Here is a 22,500-nt window from a genome sequence, read left to right as displayed (position 1 = left end):
ACAACAACAACACACACACTGCCAGTGCACAAAAAGTACTAATACACACACAGTGCAAGTAAGCATGTCGTAGGACAGTTTATACCATGTGGATCCTGTACATACGACGAATACAACTTGAAACTTGAAGTACAACTCTCGTCTCAGCCAGGCCTCACAGGTGTATGTGTTTTAAGGTCCCCAAAAGAGCACTTCTTTAAAACACCCTGGACCACAACAGGGGACCCCAAACCATTTGATTCCCTTGCCAGACATCTCGGCTCACTACACAACAAGTGCTGCTGGCAATCGGATGCACTTTTAGCCCATTTAGGAGACAAATAGCACAGGAAAACCAGTGCGCACCGCTCCACCCGACAGTCCAACGGTGAGATTTTGAGCGAGTCGCAACAAAATGCACGGCCCTTCCGCGGCCCACATGACTTTATTCTGAACGGAGACAAGTCTGCTCGCTGGGCCGTTCGCTTTTGGAGCAAAAACACGGCTCCGTCGGTGACTTTTGGGCCGATATAGGCGAACAGAAAACACAAGTGAAAGAGCATTTGGCCAGCCCAGAGAAGCCGAGCTGGTTGGCTTGAGTCTACATGGTTCTCATGTCGCGTTTAAGGCCAGCCCCCTGCTCGGTGTGGAGCTTCAATAGCGCAGAACAGCGTCTACAGCAAACTACTCCTCGCAGACCGTGTGTGTGTGTGTGTGTGTGTACCGGACCAAACGACAGACAGACATGGCAGAAGTCGCACCAGCACCCGCCGCCGCCGCGCCGGCAAAGGCACCCAAGAAGAAGGCAGCAGCCAAGGCCAAGAAAGCGGGACCCAGCGTAGGCGAGCTCATCGTCAAGGCTGTGACCGCTTCCAAGGAGAGGAGCGGCGTGTCCCTGGCCGCACTCAAGAAGACGCTGGCGGCAGGCGGCTACGACGTGGAGAAGAACAACTCCCGCGTCAAGATCGCAGTCAAGAGCCTCGTCACCAAGGGTACCCTGGTCCAGACCAAGGGCACCGGTGCATCCGGCTCCTTCAAGCTCAACAAGAAAGCCGTCGAGGCGAAGAAGCCCGCCAAGAAAGCCGCAGTCCCCAAAGTAAAGAAGGTGGCCGCCAAGAAGCCCGCCGCGGCGAAGAAGCCCAAGAAGGTAGCAGCCAAGAAGGCCGTCGCCGCAAAGAAGTCCCCCAAGAAGGCCAAGAAGCCCGCTACACCCAAAAAGGCCGCCAAGAGCCCCAAGAAGGTGAAGAAGCCCGCCGCAGCGGCCAAGAAGGCAGCCAAGAGCCCCAAGAAGGCTACAAAGGCAGCCAAGCCCAAAGCCGCCAAGCCCAAGGCAGCCAAGGCCAAGAAGGCAGCCCCCAAGAAGAAGTAAACCTATTACAAACAGTGTTCTACTCGACACATGTTGTACCACAAAAGGCTCTTTTAAGAGCCACCCACCTCTTTCCATAGAAAGCGCATTGATTTCCATGTACTACCTGTCGTGGAAAAGAAATTACGCACACTAGGCTACTTTTACGCACACAACATTGTCCCACTCTGGGTGTGTGCGAAGGGAGAGGCATATAACAGAGGGCCAAAATGGCTCAGAAATTCGACCTCACGAGTGCACCCTCACCAGCCATTTTTATATATGAGCCACTGGGCTATTCCCGTTCAGAGGCAGGCTGCTGTGATGTGTTACAAGTGCCATGTAATAACAATAACAATACTATAGTGGCTTCGAATTGAAACTCACGAGTGCACCCTCACCAGCCATTTTTATATATGAGCCACTGGGCTATTCCCGTTCAGAGGCAGGCTGCTGTGATGTGTTACAAGTGCCATGTAATAACAATAACAATACTATAGTGGCTTCGATTTCAAACTCAAGAGTGCACCCTCACCAGCTGTTTGTTTCCCATTTGGAGAGAAATAATGTGTGGATGTCATTTCGGACATTTTGGCGCTCACGCGAAATGACACAAAGTAACAAAGTCGGAGGGAAACAAAGTAGCCTCTCACTCGCTGCCTGTGGGTGGGAACCGGCTTAGGGCTGTCTGTCTGTCCATCTGTCTGTCCCTCGCTCCAATTGGATAAGGCCACACCGGCCCGGTGGCCAATCGTTGCCTCTTGTGGCGAGGTATATGTACGGCTCTCGAAGTGGCGAGCGGCTCATTCAGACTTTCTGTGACTTTCTCAAGCTACCAATATGAGCGGAAGAGGCAAAACCGGAGGCAAGGCCAGGGCGAAGGCAAAGACCCGTTCATCCCGTGCTGGCCTCCAGTTCCCCGTGGGCCGTGTGCACAGGCTGCTGCGCAAAGGCAACTACGCCGAGCGTGTGGGCGCTGGCGCACCAGTCTACCTGGCCGCCGTACTCGAGTACCTGACTGCTGAGATCCTGGAGTTGGCCGGCAACGCTGCCCGTGACAACAAGAAGACTCGTATCATCCCCCGTCACCTGCAACTGGCCGTCCGTAACGACGAGGAGCTGAACAAACTGCTCGGCGGTGTGACCATCGCTCAGGGTGGTGTGCTGCCCAACATCCAGGCAGTCCTACTCCCCAAGAAGACCGAGAAGGCAGTCAAAGCCAAGTAAATTCGCTACTGCGACTTCAACTTGACTACTCAACCCCCAAAGGCTCTTTTAAGAGCCAACCACCTAGCTCTCCAAAAGCGCAAAGTACCTTTCTATGACCGCAATACATTGAGTGGGTGTATACACAACTATTTCGACATTCTGTGCCCACATGAGGCCTTGCATGAACAACAACACCTACTTGGTCTCATTTGCCATAGCAGGCTAGCATTAGATGATACGTGCCTATAAGTTCTATATCGTGGAGCTCCGCCCCATAGGGGAGCTATGCTCCTAGTGGTTTACCCTCTGCCCTAGGGCAGAACAGCCTGAAGCAAATTTATGCACACACCTACAGCCAATAGGAGTACAGGTGTCCCTATATAAGGAACCAAGTTCCCTCAATCTGCCTCCCATTATCTTCAGCGACTGGACTAGAGAAGAAGCCTAGAAGACTCAGGAAGATTTTCGTCGTTGATATCCAGCCATCAACGTCTTCCTAAAATGAGCACACCATCATATCCACCCCCAAAGGCCCTTTTCAGGGCCCTTTGTCGATGTACTACCATGGCCGTTACGGACCCCCACGACCTATGTTTCGTGTGCTTGGGACCGCAACACGCCAAGGAAGGTCTCGACATCCCTCCTAATTGCGCCTCCTGCGCCCTCCTTCCTGTGAAGGAGAGGAAGCAGCGCTGGGCGTTTTTTAGAGAGGACGTCCCTCTGGATGATGCCCTGTCCACACTCGCCTCCGCTTCGGAGATATCTGAGGACAGTGCAGAATCGGAGGATGACAAGGAGGGCGCCGAGAGGGATGTTCCAGTGGGACAATCTCATACTCCGGCACCTGCCTTCAAGACCCCCTCTCTAGCAGAGAGCGTGAGGTCTGAGGGATCCTTGTGCGATGACGACATGGGCTCTGTTAGGTCAGAAGCCCTGTCCTTCGCAGCAGCCTCTCTGCGTTCCGACTTTCCGGAACTCATTGAGAAGGCGACCAAACGACTGGAGATTGCGCTGCCCCCAGCTCCCCTCCCTATGGAGGTGGATCTGATGGAGGGCGGCCCTTACTCTAAACCAAGGAGAGCAGCGGAGCCAATGGCTCCAGCATTGCCCTCCCTTGGTAAATATGTCGAGGGCTCGTGGGGGACACCCCTGGCGGCGCGTTCGCCGGCCAGGGCGTACACCCCATTCACCAGAGTGAACGGATACGAGTGGGCAGCTAGGGGAATCCCCAGGCTCGAAGGCGCCATGACGGCGTTCTTAGTGCCGGGTTCGAGTCCCTGGGCCGCCTCCAAGAAGGCCACTCTGCCAGCGCAGAAGGACAGGTTCACAGCCACTTTGGCTGAGAAATCCTTCACGCTGGGAGCTCAGAGCGTAGCGGCGGCAAACAACATCGCCATCCTCGCAGCCTCCCTATCCCGTCTTACGACAGGAAGGTCTGAGTTGACTAGCGAGGAGGTGGAGGAGGCCTCCAGGATTTCTGGAGCCATTCTCCACCTGACACAGGCGGTAGCCATCTGTGCGGGCAGGACCATGGCCACTTCGGTGGTCATGGAAAGACACCTCTGGCTGTCCATGACAGCTATGAAGGAGACTGATAGAGCTTCATTGCTCAACGCCCCCGTCTCCAGCGAAGGGCTATTTGGCCTCGCTGTGAAAGACGCCACGGAAAGGATTGCCAAGCTGGACGAGGAGAGGAGGCATCTGGCTAGACATCTGCCACTGGCGATGAAAGCCAGCAGAGCCCCGACAGCTCCGTCCACCTCGAACGCCCCCAGCAGAGCAGGGAGGCGACGGGCCAGGCGGCAGGCGCCCACCGAAGGCGGCAAGAGAGCGGGCTCGGCCCCTCCGGCAGCGACGGTGGCAGCAGCGGTCCCGCCGACCAGAGAGGTTGTCACGAAGCCGGACTGGCAGCACCGAAAGGCCTCCCAGAAGAGACGGCACTTGTGACGGGGCGAGGGGGCGAGAACGGGAGATGGCCCGGCGTACGACGCTCAAGAGCCTACTGTTCCCCCCCACCCCACTGTTCAGGGCGTGGAGGGCGTTTTATTTTATGTGAATAAAGAGCGGAGTCTCACTGACATTGTCAATGAAAGACATTTATTCCATAAGGTACAGAACACTTCACGTTCTATGGTATCCCCCCACCATCCTGAGTGTAGCTCAACCCACCTAGAGTGCGTTGCTGAGCGCGCTCAGGAGAGGAAAAGGGAAGAGGTAGCAGGGCGCAGCCTTAGCTTACCTAATAAAGATCACTTACTACAGACTCCTAGGAGCTCTGTAGTAAAGGTCTCACATAGCAGGCAGCTGCCTATGTCCCAATGTGACATGAAGGCGCAGCCGCTAGCCGGGAAGAACGCCTTGCTGCAGGCTAATGCCTCAGCCGGCGCAGTTCAGACCCGTGCGACGTTCACGGGGAGCGGGATTACCAGAGTTACAGGTGTAACCAAGGTATGGACGCCTCCGGTCTATCATGAACGTATCAATACCCATGGCTCTGAGCGCAGCCCACCACTCACTGAGTGTGTTGTAGAGCAGACGCATGAGACCAGTAAAGAGGTATTATGGCACCACCGTGTGGTACCAGTCGGAGATCACACCTTTCAGACTCAGATGAGTGCTGTAATGGATGGGTCTCAGGGCAAGCGACAGTCTCAGTCAGACAATGACGTGATGATGCAATCGCTATTCGGGGAGAGCGCGCCGTCTCAGGTTAATGCCTCAGACAGCGCAGTTCAGAACCGTGCTGCGTTCACGGAGGGCCGGATTACTGGAGTTACAGGCGTAACTATCGTATCAAGGCCTCCGACTCACACAGAACCAGCTGATGTTTCCTCTCCCTTTCGAGGGGGGCCCACCCTGGGCTATTCCACCAACTCAGTGCTGGGGAATAGCGGCGGCGAGGGCCATAGAGGAATACAGGTCCTTCCTACTGAATGTACCACAGCTTCGTGCACGCCCGCTCTCTCTGCATTGTTGGCAGTGGCGACAAAGCTGTACCCTCTCACGCTGGCTAGAACAGACGTTAGAGAAGGGTTATGCCCTCCAATTCCGCCGAACCCCACCCCCGTTTCGGGGAGTAGTGGAAACGGTGATGAAAACGCCGGACAAAGTAGCCGCTCTGATGTCAGAGATCACGGAACTTTTGGCGAAGGAGGCGGTCACAGTAGTTCCCCGAGAGCAGAGGAACAAAGGGCTCTATTCGCCTTATTTCCTAGTGCCCAAAAAGACGGGGGGAGTGAGGCCGATTTTGGATTTACGCATTCTAAACGAAAGCATAACCAAACGGCCCTTCCGAATGCTGACGACAAAACGTCTACTGGAATGTGTCCAGAAGGGAGACTTTTGTACAAGCATAGACCTAAAGGACGCGTACTTTCATGTGCCGATTCAATCTCGCCACAGAAAGTTTCTGCGGTTCGCCTTTCAAGGGGTGGCGTACGAGTTTACGAGGATGCCGTTTGGGTACGCCCTGGCACCTCGAACTTTTTCCAAATGTGTGGAGGCGGCATTGGAACCGCTGCGTCGTCAAGGGATAAGGATATTAGCCTACCTAGACGACCTGCTAGTTCTCGCCCCGTCAGCAGAGCTGGCGTTCATGCACACGACACAGACAGTGATTCATCTCACGCGTCTGGGGTTCGCTGTGAATTGGAAAAAGAGCGCACCCTGGCCCAGTCATCAGATAGTCTACCTGGGACTACAGCTAGACACTGTAATGATGAGGGCGCGAATTTCGGACCCTCGAAGGGCAGCATTGGTACTAGCCCTGAGGAAGTGTCGTCCGAATCACACAGTAACGGCGCTATCGATCATGTCACTTTTGGGTCTCATGTCGGCAGCCCACTCTGTGGTACCGCTGGGGCTTCTGCACATGCGCAGAACACAGCGGTGGTTCGCCCAACTAAGACTAGACCCAGTGCGTCAACGTCATCGGTTGGTGGTGGTTCCTCTCTCGCTAAGAGCAGACCTGGACTATTGGAGGAACCCGTGCGTTCTCACGCACGGAGTCCCGATGGGCAGGGTGTCATCCTACATTCCAGTGTATACAGATGCCTGTCTGACTGGATGGGGAGGGACATGTCAGTCTCAAGCGATAGGTGGTGCATGGCCTCAATCAGGTCGGCACATAAACCTATTGGAGTTGGAAACGGTTCGACTGGTTCTGAACCACTTCGCGTCTACCCTTCGGGGTCGCGATGTGTTGGTTTGGTCAGACAACCGGACCACAGTAGCTCACATAAATCGCCAGGGAGGGGTCAGGTCTCCTGCCCTCCACAGGGCGGCAGAGGAATTGTGGCTGTGGGCTCACAAGCACCTTCGCTCGTTGAGAGCAGCGCACATTCCGGGCTACTTGAACGTAGGGGCAGATCTCATGTCAAGAGGGGGTCCTCGAGACGACGAGTGGTGTCTGCACCCAGACATTGTTCTCCAAATTTGGGAACAATTCGGGAGAGCCGAGGTGGATCTGTTCGCGTCACGTGTGAACGCACAGTGTCCCCTATGGTTCTCCCTGAGACAACAGGACGAGCCGCCATTGGGAAGGGACGCATTCGCGCACTGCCCGTGGCCGAAAGTTCTCCTGTATGCATTCCCTCCGCTGTCTTGCATTCTCCCACTGCTGGCCAGGGTGAGATCAGAGGAGCTAACAGTGATACTGATAGCGCCCGATCGCCCGGGGGCTCCGTGGTTTGCAGAGATGAGTCAGATGTTGATTGTGCCACCTTGGACAATTCCACATCGACGAGACGCGTTGAGCCAGGCGGGAGGCTCGATAGGGCAGTGGCCCATAATCGGCCAACCACTGAGGGCTTGGTTCCTGAACGGGACAGGTTAAAGCGCCGTGGGTTATCTGATGCAGTGATCAGAACCATACAGAGCGCTAGGGCCAGTTCCACTTCCAGGGTGTACACGAGCAGATGGAATGTTTTCTCACAGTGGTGTAACACACAGGACGTAGACCCCATGAGCTGTCAGGTAGAGAGTGTGCTCTCATTCCTGCAGTTTATGTTTGATAAGCAGAAATCGCCCTCCACCATTCGAGTGTTTGCAGCGGCAATTTCAGCTGGTCATGAAGGGTTTAACGGGAAGAACCTGTTTAGTCATCCATTGGTGAAACGTTTTTTATTGGGAACGCGACGGCTTAGGCCAATGCCTAGAGCTACGCTGCCCCGATGGGATTTGGCTTTGGTTCTCGAAGCGCTATGTAAGTCGCCGTTCGAGCCATTGAATCAAATACCCCTCAAAATGCTGTCTATCAAGACGGCGCTGTTGCTCGCCTTGACTACCGCTAAGCGGGTCAGTGATTTGAGTGCACTGTCGACGAGACCCGACTGCCTTGCCATTAATGGCGATTTGAGCAGAGCGGTGTTACGTCCTAACCCGGCATTTGTGCCGAAGGTTATTAACAGTGCATATAGATCACAGACCGTGGAACTGTGGGCTTTTTATCCCCCTCCCCATGGGGAGAGGAGTGAGAAAAAGCTTCATTGTCTGTGCCCAGTACGCGCTTTGGCGTGTTACGTTGAGCGCACAGCAGCGATTAGGTCATCGCCTCAGCTGTTTGTGTGTCACGGTGCGGCTGCATTGGGTAGACCACTTTCAAAACAGCGATTGTCTCATTGGCTTTGTGAAGGCATTGAGACGGCGTACGAGGCGGCGGGGCAACAACCGCCTCAGGGTATTAAAGCGCATTCCACTCGTGGAGTAGCAGCTTCTACTGCCCTCTTCAGAGGTACAGAGGTAGTGGATATTTGTAGAGCGGCGTCTTGGTCAACACCGTCTCCTTTTATTCGTTTCTATCTGTTGGATATGTCTTCTAACTCTTTGGCTCGATCTGTACTCAGCGTGGCTGAAGGGAGATCTTGAGAAGGAACAGAGAAAGAAAGCAGGATTGTGACCATGTTCATAAATCCGCTTTTATTAGAAGGAACATATTATGGCACGGTTTTCCAACTCTTTAGCTCGGTCGGCTTTCAGCAGAGCTGAAAGGCGATTTTGAGCTAAAAAAGAGAGGACAGAGCAGGACCTTGGACAGGTTCCAATCAGGTCCGCCTTGGTTAGGAAAACGTGTTATGTCAGCATGTCTCTTGACTCAGGGTTAGTACATAGAGACATGTATTGAACACAGAATATTGAGGCACGGCTAGCTGCTGGTACAGTTTAGCATGGCGTCTATTCTGATGGTCTGCCCACTAGCCATTGGCATTGCCATTGAGATAGATGGGGCGGGTCTATAACCAATGACGCGGTATATTGTGACGCCTTAATGGGTTCTTAGTCGCAGTACTGCGGGAATTGGTTGCAGCCATTGCTGGGCTTGACATTTTTTCATTTTTTAATGGGAAGTGTTAGGCTCGGCAGGGAGTACATTTTGGAGCGTTTCGCTCCGCCTTAAACCACTAGGAGCATAGCTCCCCTATGGGGCGGAGCTCCACGATATAGAACGATTAGTTACCGGAGTGTAACTCCAGTTCTATGAGTGGAGCGGAGCCCCATAGGACTTAAGGCCCTACCGACCCTCTCTAGTCTCGCTGAAGATAATATCTCGGGAGGCAGATTGAGGGAACGGGGTTCCTTATATAGGGACACCTGTACTCCTATTGGCTGTAGGTGTGTGCATAAATTTGCTTCAGGCTGTTCTGCCCTAGGGCAGAGGGTAAACCACTAGGAGCATAGCTCCCCTATGGGGCTCCGCTCCACTCATAGAACTGGAGTTACACTCCGGTAACTAATCGATGTCACTCTTGACTTTGGCGACTATTATTGCGCGTAAAGGGCCGGCGGCGTCCTATTGCGCATAAAGGGCCGGCGGCGTCCTATTGCGCGTAAAGGGCCGGCGGCGTCCTATTGCGCGCGCACCGGGAGTTTGAGTTTTGGAGAGGCCGGGCCTCCCGTCCAATGGCCAACGGAGGAAAGGAAAGGCCTGCGAAACGGGCCAATCGGGGTGGTGGGGAGATGGTGTCCAATCAGCAGGCGCCACTGCCGGCTTTATAAACTTCACATAGGCATTTCGAGGCTATACTCCCGACTGTCAGAGCAGCGCCATGGCCAGAACCAAGCAAACCGCTCGCAAATCCACCGGTGGCAAAGCCCCCAGGAAGCAGCTCGCCACTAAGGCTGCTCGCAAGAGTGCCCCGGCCACCGGCGGTGTGAAGAAGCCTCACCGTTACAGGCCCGGCACCGTGGCTCTGAGAGAGATCCGTCGTTACCAGAAGTCCACTGAGCTTCTCATCCGCAAGCTGCCCTTCCAGCGCCTGGTGCGAGAAATCGCCCAGGACTTCAAGACCGACCTGCGCTTCCAGAGCTCCGCCGTGATGGCCCTACAGGAGGCTAGCGAGGCTTACCTGGTCGGCCTGTTCGAGGACACCAACCTGTGCGCCATCCACGCCAAGCGGGTGACCATCATGCCCAAGGACATCCAGCTGGCCCGCCGTATTCGCGGAGAGCGCGCATAAATGAGGATGACCTGAACTCGAATATCCCCCAAAGGCTCTTTTAAGAGCCACCTCCATATTTCCATCAAAAAGGCACAATTGTTCCATGTATACACGCACCTCTACATTAGCCACCATGTATGTTGTTCACTAACACGTCTAAAAGCTACGTATTGCACCTTTTTAGTTGCCTGAAGTCTAGCTTCAATGTTTGTGTGTGTATATACACAACCATCTGGCATCATCCACTTCCTTTGAACTATATAGTAACACAGTAAAATGCTTTACAAAGGAGGGGAAAAAGAAACGAGTGATAATATAGGCCGAATAGTAACAAGAATTGTGTTCAGATGAATAATTGACACTATTAGTTGTGTGTAATAATAGCCTTGCATGCAGTCCAGAAAAAACATTGCATGCCAACTTACTTTGAAAGTCCCATGTTGCAGTGCTGCTGAGAGACTCATGCAGAGGCCCAAACTTTACAGTGGAGCACGGAGGCCATCTTGTGGTTAAATGTGGGTACTGCACCTCATGGTGATTCCCTTTCAGCATTTGCTCTTTAGGCCAGCGTTTCCCAAACGCGGTCCTGGGGTCCACAAGGGGTGCGCGTTTTGCGTTTTGCCCTAGCACTCCACAACTGATTCTAATACTCCCAACTTGATGATGATGAGTTGATTATTTGAATCAGCTGTGTAGTGCTAGGGCAAAAACTCCCAAAACGTGGCCCGAGTTTGGGAAACCCTGCTTTAGGCTAATACTAGCCTATTAGGATGACTTGGTTGGATCGCTTTAATGGCAACTGCTGAACTCTGGTTTCACTAATTACTTGTCCCAGGTCACCATTATGAATCCAATAGCAAAACAAATGTTTCAAAATTGCTCAATAGTGAAAAAAGGCCAGGAAACGATGGGTTCTCAGCAATATTTCACCAACAACCAATCACTATTCACGCATAGACATTAGGATCATCAACAAATATTCCTAAGTCATACTACAAAAGGGTTGTAACGAAATGGATTTGTCTGTTCAATGCAAGTTCAACGTCAAAGAAAAAGTGCATCACCACAACAAACGTGTCTTTAGATACACTGTAAAAAATGACTTTGTGGAATGTACTCAAGCTATTACAGTCAACAAAAGCACACGTCATATTGTTGAGTAGATCTTTTTGCTTGTTTTTATGAGTAGATAAGCTTGAGTAAGTTGAGTTGATGTGGTCCAATACATTGAGTAAAGATGATAGAGACGTAAAAAGGATTATATTACGTTGATTCGACTCAAATAGACATTGTGTTATTTTACCTGAATGATTCATCCTATTATGTATTTAGACCAACTTACTTTGGATTTCACTCAATCACATCCCTTAAGAGAAAAGGTATCCGGACACCGGGAATCCATTCATTTAAACATCAACGGTTTGCAAAACATCTGTTATCATGAGTTGACAAATTACGGAATTGCAATCAACACTGCAGGTAAATCCTGATTGCTGCAGGTAGGCAACACCGTAGAAATAGGAACTACAACACTAACAACAAGTGACATTTACTCCTGATGTACTGACTGACCTGTTGCAACCTCTACAACCACTGTGCTTATTATTTGACCCTGCTGGTCATCTATGAACGTCTTGGAGAAAAATGTGTGAAACCACTGCCTATATGAGGAGCTGTCGTTGTTTGTTTTATTACCACATACGTATGGAAATTGCACCGGTTGAGAGATGATGGCTCTCTTGTGCCTACGGTGAAGGGTACTTCTGATCCAGCAGGTGGTGCTAAGATCCCTCCCTATATGACTTGAATGATGAGTTGATTTATTCCTTATAGCTCCTAATGATTTTAAGGCCAGTGTTGGCAAACATTACTTGTGCTCCAGCAGGTGGCCATGACATCCCTCCCTATATGACTTGACTGACCAGTTAGTTGATGGACTCCTTATAGCTCCTAATGATTTTAAGGCCAGTGTTGGCAAACATGACTTCTGCTCCAGCAGGTGGCCATGAAATCCCCCCCTATATGACTTGACTGACCAGGTAGTTGATGGACTCCTTATAGCTCTTAATGATCTCAAGTGTCTGTGTTTTTATGTGGTTAGGAGTTTTGCTCACTGCGTGTCCCCCTTCCATTTCAGTGTTTCCCAACTCCAGCGGTAGAGTAGCCTACCCCCAACAGGACCCATTTTTCTTGTAGGCCTGGACAGCCACAGCTGATTGAACAACCTGTCACCTAAATTACCAAGTCCTCAATGAGTAGAATCAGGTGCAACAACAACAACAACAACAACAACAACAACAACAACAACAACAACAATATGAGGAGAGGGACACAGTGTACTAGCTGATCTCCCAGTTGTCACAGTTTGGCCTTGTGTTCCACATAGCCTATATCAGTATTTGAGTATGTTTCCCGCGCACGTTAGTTGCTTTCACGTCATCTTTGAAATCGCTCCTCCCTAGTCCCCTAGAACGAGCGCCCTCCCCTTTGCAACGCCTCCGAACATATAACAGAGGCGCGCTTTCTGTGCCGCCGGCCTCAATCAGGTCGACCAAACGCAGATAATAGCGCACCGCGCACCGGCGCTGAAGTCATTCATTCACTTGAACTCAACTAGCGAACACACCATGTCCGGAAGAGGCAAAGGCGGCAAGGGACTCGGAAAAGGAGGCGCCAAGCGTCACCGCAAAGTTCTCCGCGATAACATCCAGGGAATCACCAAACCCGCTATCCGCCGTCTGGCTCGCCGCGGCGGCGTGAAGCGTATTTCCGGTCTGATCTACGAGGAGACCCGCGGTGTCCTGAAGGTGTTCCTGGAGAACGTGATCCGTGACGCAGTCACCTACACCGAACACGCCAAGAGGAAGACCGTTACAGCCATGGACGTGGTCTACGCTCTGAAACGTCAGGGACGCACCCTGTACGGTTTCGGCGGTTAAACCCACTCTCTTCGGAACCTCAACACCCCGACTCGAACCCAAAGGCTCTTTTAAGAGCCACCCACATCCGCTTAAAATGGGCCCATTCCATGTAGTGTTATATATAACAACAAATGTTTAGTATGCAATTTAGTAAGAAAGTATGAGCCACTTCGAGTGGACAGGGAGTATTAATTAGAGGATTCTAATGTCCCGTCCACTTTTAGCGCACAGAGGGAGGCCTATATCTGACAGTGGCAAAGTGTAAGAACGTTATTATTTTGGGTCAAGCAATAGTGGAATTTGGACAACATAAAGCCACCACGAGTCGGTAGACGTGGCTCGAAAAGAGGGGGACAGCGCGCACACACACACACACAGTCCAAAATGGGAGCCCTATGTCTGACGGTGCCAAAGTGGGCAATTTTATCACCAGCATTATTTGGCACAACAATCGTGCCATTTGGACACCTATTAAAGCCCCCCTTTTGAAACACACAATTCCCCATCGGTCACAGAGCATAGACTATAGAGAGGAGGGAGGGAGGGAGGGAGGGAGGGAGCAAGCAGGGGAGTGTCTACGGCCGCTGACTTTGCTTAGCTTCCTCTTCATAAGACGGGTAAGCGCCCTTCACCCCCTCATTCGTTTCTGAGAAGCAACGAGACATCATCATGCCCGAGCCAGCAAAGTCAGCGCCCAAGAAGGGCTCCAAGAAAGCCGTCACCAAGACCGCAGGGAAAGGCGGCAAGAAGCGCAGAAAGTCCAGGAAGGAGAGTTACGCCATCTACGTGTACAAAGTCCTGAAGCAGGTCCACCCCGACACCGGCATCTCCTCCAAGGCCATGGGAATCATGAACTCCTTCGTGAACGACATCTTCGAGCGTATCGCCGGAGAGTCCTCTCGCCTGGCCCACTACAACAAGCGTTCTACCATCACCTCCAGGGAGATCCAGACCGCGGTACGCCTGCTACTCCCCGGTGAACTTGCCAAACACGCCGTGTCCGAGGGCACCAAGGCCGTAACCAAGTACACCAGCTCCAAGTAAACAGCGCATTTGGACTGCTCTACTAACCCAAAGGCTCTTTTAAGAGCCACCCACTCTGTCAGTAAAAAAAGCAATTCCATCGCCACTGTCGTAGTAAATATATAATGTTATAGCTTGGTCTGACTAAAATCTTGTGCATAACCCATCTTGTGTTGGGCCTTTGGATTTAATACAATGCACAAAGACTTCTATCTTGTCGGCCTTATCAGCAGGTGGCTATGGACAACACCCACGCCATAGGTCTCTCAGTTCTCCCAACTCACGAGTTATTGCTCTGAGGACATACACACACACACACCCCCACACACACACACACATACACACACACACACACACACACATCATCATTGTTAAACATACACACACATACACACACACACACATACACACACACACACACACATACACACACGCACACACACACACACACACATCATCATTGTTAAGCACACACACACACAAAAAACCCCTTCTCTTAGGCTGAACATCTGAAGACAGAGAACCCGACTCAGAGCTAATGCAATGGAGGTGACCTCGACCAACTCATCAGGACCAATCAGAAGATCAGAACTACTAGAATCAACCTACTTTATTTTATTGTATAAAATGTCAGCACACAATGTTTAGGGGCTCGCTCTCTCAGATATCTCCCTACGAGGTTGACGAACGGGTCCGTGCACGCGATTTACAGATATCTTTACCTCTGAATAAACTGCCTTATATTATACAATTATCCACCTTGTCCGAAAGTCTCTACTTGGTCTCCGTTCTCCAGTAAACTTGTGATCATCAACAAAATTGGTAGCAGAGGATGGTTTTCTAACTCTGAATTCGGTCCATAAAAGTTGATAGAGACAGGAGACAAGTAAGAGACGGATCTGAAAGGACGGGTGACCTGTCCGCAGGAGCAGCCGGGAATCCAGCTCGCCTCAGGAAACTGATCTAAACCGACGTCAATACAAAGGTAAGCAGAACCTGTTAAAACAAAATCTGCATATTGTATTGTAGGATAAACCAAATTATGATCAGTAGTACTGGGCGTGAGTATGGATTACTGTTAAATTTATAACATATCTATTATGACTCAAAAGGCACATGTGTAAAGATATCTGAAATCTTAGGTTTTTACTGTTGAAATGTGACTCTAAGAGAAGAAGTCTAGTTACAGTGGTTTTATTTTCTGTTGAATTGTGGCTTTCTAGTGAGGAGCCTATTACAGAGGTTTGGTTCACTAGAAATGGACCCTTTTATTTTTTACTGTTGATATCTGAAATCTTAGATTTTTACTGTTGAAATGTGACTCTAAGAGAAGAAGTCTAGTTACAGTGGTTTTATTTACTGTTGAATTGCGGCTTTCTAGTGAGGAGCCTATTACAGAGGTTTTGGTTCACAAGCGATGGACCCTTTTATTTGATCCACAAGAGAAGGATCTGGTGACTTGATAAAAAGATTCAGATAGTCGGGTTGAGTTAATTCCGTGAGAATCCAAGTCCAGAAAAGGTTCTCCCGACTAGACGCCAGTTGAATGGTTTAAACGACTGGGAGTCTCCTTGAGGAGAATCAAAAAAATAAAAATAAAAATACAAGTTCAGATAGTCGGGCAATTGGTTGACGTGGCACTCAACTATATGTACTGTGAGGAACTCAAACTGAATTCGTGTGTTGATGCTGATATGTAATGAAAAATGTAATTGTTGAAATGATAACCTGAATGTTGTGTAAGATTGGCCGTTTCATGAGACTAACTAGTTGATAACTTTTAAGAGGACCACCGAGTCCTATTTTGCCTGTTATGTAGCCGCTGCGCTAAAAGCTGACTTGAACTTTTTCCCTCTTGTGGTGTTGGTATTTTCATAATTCCCAAAATTAAATTGATAATTATTTTAGGAGCGCTCGAGTTTGCTAATATATTCTTCCAAAAGGGCGATTCTGATACCTTTTGGGAAAATATATAATAACTCGAATACCTGAAAAACAATAATAACTTTTGCAAAATAATTCCCAAAATTAAATTGATAATTATTTTAGGAGCGCTCGAGTTTGCTAATATATTCTTCCAAAAGGGCGGTTCTGATACCTTTTGGGAAAATATATAATAATTCGAATAATTGAAAAACAATAATGCCTTTTGCTAAATAATTCCTAATAATAAAGCATTGAACATTTTTTGTGTACGAGGGTGGGACATCAGAGATAAATCTCAGTCAGCGCCAAGAATACATTGCTGGATTCGGCCAGTGACAGGCTAAGAGCACCAAGATAGTCTAATAAACTGTATAACCATGGCAACCACTACCGTCCCAAAACTCAAATTTAATGAATATCTAGATCAAAAAATACAGGATAGAGCGGGAGTGGTGCCGAATGGTTTTTAATTCGATCTAAAAGTTGGTGCGAGAGGAAAAGGCAAATCATCGATCTAAAAACAGACGGAAGAGTGACCTGAAAATCCTGGAGAAATCAACTATTCGTCTTGGCTCAGGAAACCTGATCAGAGCGCGCTCTTCTAAAAAGGTATGCAGAGCCTGTTAAAACGAAATCTTGCATATTGTATTATAGACCAATACCAAATTATGATCAGTAGTACTGAGCGTGAGTATGAATACTTGTTAAATAATTTTCCATCCTAATGAATTAAGGCATACATGAGATATCTGGTACTGTGTTTTATACTAAGGAATAAGGAATAAGGAATAAGGAATAAAGATAAACGTATCCAGAATGTGTCGAACTACGGATTGACGCATTGGTGGATAAGATTTGACCCACAACTAGATTCCTAAAGGGACCCAGTTTGAACTGAGACCTTTTGCATAAATCCTATTAGGGGAGGTCCTACCCATAGGTTGCGAGGAGGTAGAAGTTTAACTGTGGCAGAGTTCTAGACATTAGGTGGGGGAGTGGTGTCAGAAGTATGTTTTCTGATAGGTATTGGACTCCTGCTGGGCACTCCTTATGAGGTGTTGTTGTGTGAAGCTATTTTGAATTACTTGTTAAATTGACTTGTAATATAGAAGAGGTGGCTAAGGGATTTTTAATAGTACCAACCATGGGGGGGGCAAATCCTCACAAGAGGTCCCAGAATTTACTGGGGACGAGAAATGCTTGATGTAATTAAAATGGAATCCAGGGATAGCTTCAAATCTCCATTATATAACCAGGTGGAGGGAGAGGTATGGTTTTGAGGGACGTCTGGACGCAGATAAACTCGAATCCATGCTTAAAACAGATACATAAGGTGTGTAAAGGAGAAATGAGCAGTGAGAGAGAAAGAGAGAGTGGCGAGGGGAGGGGCTGGAGAGAGCGAAAGTGTGGCTTTTGGAGCGAGGAAAGACTGGAGTTGGCTGGGAACACCACGGGGTGATTATTTGAGAGGTGCCTGTGGGTTTCTGACGAGGGATGAGATGGGTGAGAAAGTAGAGAATATTTACATTTGCATTTTTGGTGATTTGGCAGACGCTCTTGTCCAGAGCGACTTGCAGGAGCGATTGGGGTTGAGTGCCTTGCTCGAGGGCACATCGGCAGATTTTTCGCCTGGTCGGCTCGGGGATTGGAACCGGCGACCTCTCGGTTCTTGGCGCGGCGCTACTGATCACTAAACTGCCTGCCGCCCCATATGAGTTTAAGGTTGTGGCGTTGTTTGATCATGTGATAAGGTTTAATTTGTAATCGGACCATAACTAAAGTGGTTGTAGAAGTAATGTATAGGTAGGGGAGAGCCAATAGGGGGCTCCATTGAACTATTATGGTTTATTTGGCATTTCAATGGCATAAGGTGAAATCTGTATGCATGAGGGGAATTCGATTATGTATTATTATAGTATTATGGACACTCCGTAATAAATAAACTGAACCAAACAAGACGTTACTACAGCAATAGAGAATAGTTAATGTTGTTACGTTAGTTCTTAAACCCGATGATAGAGGAAAATGCAGAACGCTGTTAGAGTGTGTTTTATTTAGGCTACTAGGGTGTTTGAGACGGAAGGGCTGGCTAGACGGGGGTGATGACGTGGCTGGATGTGCGACGTGAAAGTATTTACTTTGTGAGAATCGTAGATGGTGTGGAGTGACTGGCGATGTCCCTGGTTCGAACACAGGTAGGGACAGTAGACAAAGCTTTCGCAGTGGGGCTATATACCTAGATTACTATGTGGATGTGAAAGGTTGAATTAGATAGCTTAAATAGAAGTATTCTAGAAAAGTCTATGAAAATATGTTATAAGGTTACCATGCGCTCTCCCCGAAGGAGCAAGGGGAGGGTGAGAGACAGTACAGTTCAGATGGTAGGAACATTATTAAATGTATGCTAATCAACGATAGCAAGTATTTGTTTTATTAATTAGGGCATAATCAGAGAGAACAGTTAAATAAATTGAATAGCGAACTGAAATGGTTTAGCGGGAAAATATAAATGTTTGGTACATGTAGCAGAGTTAGGGTAATCAATTAAATAATAATTGTATACTCAGGAATTTTGAGTGGTTTTATAGATTAGTTATGAGGAATTAGATTGATACAAACAATTATTGATGGGTTAAGACTGGGGATAACCAGGAGAAAGAGATTAGCTCATCTCGTTGGAATGTTGCCAAGGGCTAGGGGAGCAGTAGTGAAGTTAGGCCGTATTTAGGTCATAAAAGTGAGCTACCAAATTAAGGCCTGGCTATTTGTGGTTGTTTTTCAAATTGGGTTTTCAAATAAAAAACAACACACCTAGTATGATGTTTATAAAGCCTTGTTTCAATTTTGGGGGGTTTTCAGCAGGTCAAGGGTTATAGGTCTTAAAGGTGCACACAGTGAATTTTATGGATTTTTTAGGTTTTGGCTGAGTTTGGGGTATATATGATTTCTTATGAGAATGAATGTCATGAGGACTTAATGAACACTTGGGATAACTAACATTTATGAAATATTTAGAATAATGGTAATTGTTTAGTATACTATGGGATTAAACAGTTCGTTAAATGATTTCAATGGCCTCTGAACTCTGTTTTAACATTCTGGTGTTAATTAATCATCCACACTAGTACATTCTAAAGGCATGAGAGGAAGACTTTAAGATAGTTTATTTTACATTAGGTTAATTTATAGTACTGTGAAAATTGTGAAGAAGATTATAATTTGGTAATAATATATTTGATTTGAACCATAAATAACAGAAGAGAGAGTGGAGGAATGGCAATTGGATAATTAAATACCAATATTAACTAAAGTGATTGTTTAGGTAGGTGGTAATATTGACACATGGCCAAATCATGTGTCAAAGAGGGGGATGGTTGGATTAAATATTAAATATATACGAAGGAGAGGACAAAATACTTTATTAAATATATACGAAGGAGAGGACAAAATACTTTAAAAAAAAACATGTATGATAGTTTATTAACCACACCTGTATGTCAGAGGTTTTGTGCCCCACAGGTGAACTAAAGGAGAAGGTGACCCACTCTATCTAACCAGGAGACTGAATCAGGCCTGGCGGGAAGGGCCCTACCAAGTACTGCCTTTGCCAGCAGAATAGCTGAGAGATCCATCTGGGTGCATGTCACACACTGTACAAAACCAGCTACACCTGACGAACAAACACAGAGTTAGGAGAAAGATCCGATCACCACTATGGTTCGGGGGTTGCCTCCTTAACGAAGATTCCCTTACCCTGTCTGATCATCCCTGTGTGAGTTCGATAGAAGGTAAAGCAATGGGTTGGCCTCTGGCATCTGACATGTTCTCAGGGCAAGGGTGGGGATTCACAGGTCTCCCGACGGTAGGTAGCTGTCTGATTGTGGGGGCCATATTCCTAACACACACGGACCCTCCTGTTTCAGCCAGAAGTGGTAGTTAACCTAACACAAGTTGAAAAGGCATAGGAGACAGCTAGACGTAGGGAAAGGGGAAATTCTAGAGTAAACCTCTCTGAGGGAGGTAGTGAGACCGGGGCTGTGATAAAGATAGTGCAAAACTATGGACCTGGAGGAAGTAGTACAGGTGGAAACGGGGTATAGAAATCTTAACCTGTGGTTGGAATGGATTCAGTATACGGGAAAAAAACTATGTCTAAAGAGGACTGTTTTGCCTGTAGGACAGCCAAACCAGGGATAACAACTACTCCGTTCCCCTTGACAGGCTTTAACTCTCTGTCAGGTTTTTCCTCCATGCAAGCCACCTGGGAATGTGGTGAAAGAGTCTTATGGTAACTTGCACTATCTGTTTCCCCCGATAACAAAGTCATCCCGACCTGGGTTGCCTCAGTTTGAAGTCACAGGGGATTCTTATTATTGTTTTTCTAGGACTAGTAAGGATAGGATACAGGGTAGGGCATCTTAGCTCCTGCTCCCACACAGAGAATGTCACACCTAAAGAGACCATGACTAAATCTCTCCTCTTTGTTGCAGCAAGAGGATTATAGGAGCCAAAACCAGGCCCGTGCTGACATCTGATGGATGTGTGGTGATAACTGATTGTGAACTCACCTACATACGCAAACAATCAAACGTGTCAGAGATTGGTGAGTTGTCACATAGAAAGTAGGACCTCCTCCCGGGATCCTTTGATGAAAGGATATATATTGATGGGATCCACAATCAGATCGTAGCTGGGTTAGAATCAAGTATTTTCTGGTGGTCAAACAATTAATAAAAATGTAGATTGGATAAATTATATTTAATATAACCAGCAAAAGATTTATTAACCACACTCGTGATGCAATAAAGGGATTAGCTGAGCAGACAGCGGCAACTAGCTTAATGACATGGCAGAATAGAATAGCTTTAGATATGCTTTTGGCTGAGCGGGACGGGGTTTGTGTTCTGTTTGGATATATGTGCTGTACTTTCATCTCCAACAATATAGCACCGGACGGGCCCGTGACCAAAGCGCTTGAGTGACCATCACCACGCTGGCGAACGAACTGGTTGAGAACTCTGGTATTGATAGCTCCATAAACGGTTGGTTTGATAACGTATTTGGTAAATGGAAAACTATTGTTGTGACTATTCTGGGTGAAGTTATGGCCTCTATGGGTATACTTGTTCTTTGTGGATGTTGCCTTATTTCCTGGCTGAGTGACTGGTTTGGTGAGTACTCTTCTATGGTGGTTACTGGATTTCTGACCCTAGTAATTGTGTTTTTGCTGTTAATGTGTTGTGCTGCTTGCATCGTCCCTTGTCTCAGGAGGTCAGTGGTAGGAGTGGTGCAGGCGTCAGGTATGATGCTGTTGTTACCGGCCCAGGATGATGCAGGTGACTCTGCTACTGACTCTGAGACCAAGCTGGATGATCCATGTTTTGCCTAGTAAAATACATACACGCATTTATTTTCAGTTCTTGCTCATTTATTACCTTACGTTTTTACTAACCACTGTGATTGTTTATTCTTCCTGATGTGAAGGTAAAGGATTCCTGGGTGGCTGGTAGCCAACTCAGTACATGTTAGGTGTAGGGGAGGAATAGAGGGTTAAAATTATTATTTTTATTTTCTATTAACATTAAATGTTGTGATTTAATTTCCATATCCTGTTATTCTTAAGGGTGATTATACTCTGTTTAGAGTGACACCATAAAATTGTTGGGTTTTATTTTTTGGATCTGTATGTGATGAATAGCTTGGAAGGAATGCATTAATGAGGAGCACTGTACTGATATGGATTGTTTCACATAACAGGCTGATAAGAACACTCTCTCTTTGTTGTCTGTGAAACTGTCCTTGAACATGGGTACATGGAGTACAGTTTTTGGGGGCTCGTCCTTTTGGGTGCTGACTGTTGTACTATTAATAAAAACGTCGATAGAATTAACTGCATACATTAATGTTAAAATTAGGCAATTGGACACAACAAGGTTTTGAGGCGGTGCATGGCCAGTTGGCTGCAACCTCTCTCATGGCTTTCCAAAATCGTATTGCTGTCGACATGCTCCTGGCTGAAAAAGGAGGAGTATGTGCTATGTTTGGTGAACAATGTTGTACCTTTATTCCCAACAATACAGCCACAGATGGCAGTTTGATAATTGCCCTGGAAGGGTTACGAACTCTTAATGGTAAGATGAAGAGCCACTCAGGGGTGGACACTTCAATGTGGGACTCTTGGATGGATGCGTTTGGTAAATATAAAACGCTTGTTTCTTCTATACTTGTATCCATCTCAATTTTGCTGCAATTCTAGTGCTTTGTGGATGCTGTTGCATTCCATGCATACGGACGCTGACAACCAGGATTATAACCACCGCTATTGATCCACATCCTGCAGATAACGGTCAGATGTTTCCTTTGCTTGCTATTGACGATGCTGACCAAGGATATCTGGATGATGAATAGCATTTAAGCTTTTTGTCACGTCTCTTGTGAGACGTGAAGAGGGGGAATGTAAAACTTTATCTTCTGATAAAGTTTTCCCTATTTTGCCAATTGCAGCATTTAAGCTTTCTGTCACGTCTCTTGTGAGACGTGAAGAGGGGGAATGTAAAACTTTATCTTCTGATAAAGTTTTCCCTATTTTGCCAATTGCAGCATTTAAGCTTTTTGTCACGTCTCTTGTGAGACGTGAAGAGGGGGAATGTAAAACTTT

General features: G+C 47.9%; 3 protein-coding genes across 3 annotated transcripts; all 3 read left to right on the top strand.

Moving 5' to 3' along the window:
• Positions 1–689: 689 nt before the first annotated feature.
• Positions 690–1,348, top strand: LOC311121637 (histone H1-like; the record flags this gene model as incomplete). Its single annotated transcript, XM_084196099.1, has 1 exon — positions 690–1,348. The coding sequence occupies exon 1, from the start codon at positions 725–727 to the stop codon at positions 1,346–1,348; it is 624 nt and encodes a 207-aa protein (XP_084052225.1). The 5' UTR covers positions 690–724.
• An 11,251-nt stretch (positions 1,349–12,599) lies between these two features.
• Positions 12,600–12,911, top strand: LOC311121640 (histone H4; the record flags this gene model as incomplete). Its single annotated transcript, XM_084196102.1, has 1 exon — positions 12,600–12,911. The coding sequence occupies one exon, from the start codon at positions 12,600–12,602 to the stop codon at positions 12,909–12,911; it is 312 nt and encodes a 103-aa protein (XP_084052228.1).
• A 714-nt stretch (positions 12,912–13,625) lies between these two features.
• Positions 13,626–13,937, top strand: LOC311121642 (histone H2B-like; the record flags this gene model as incomplete). Its single annotated transcript, XM_084196104.1, has 1 exon — positions 13,626–13,937. A coding segment is annotated over one exon (312 nt), but the record flags the coding sequence as incomplete, so codon positions are not given.
• Between the last annotated feature and the right edge of the window lie 8,563 nt (positions 13,938–22,500).

This window comes from Coregonus lavaretus (assembly GCF_964263955.1).
Source record: "Coregonus lavaretus genome assembly, contig: HAP1_SCAFFOLD_2088, whole genome shotgun sequence".
NCBI lineage: Eukaryota > Metazoa > Chordata > Actinopteri > Salmoniformes > Salmonidae > Coregonus > Coregonus lavaretus.
The sequence above is the reverse complement of the archived record's forward strand: the minus strand, read 5'-3'. Positions and strand labels throughout refer to the sequence as shown.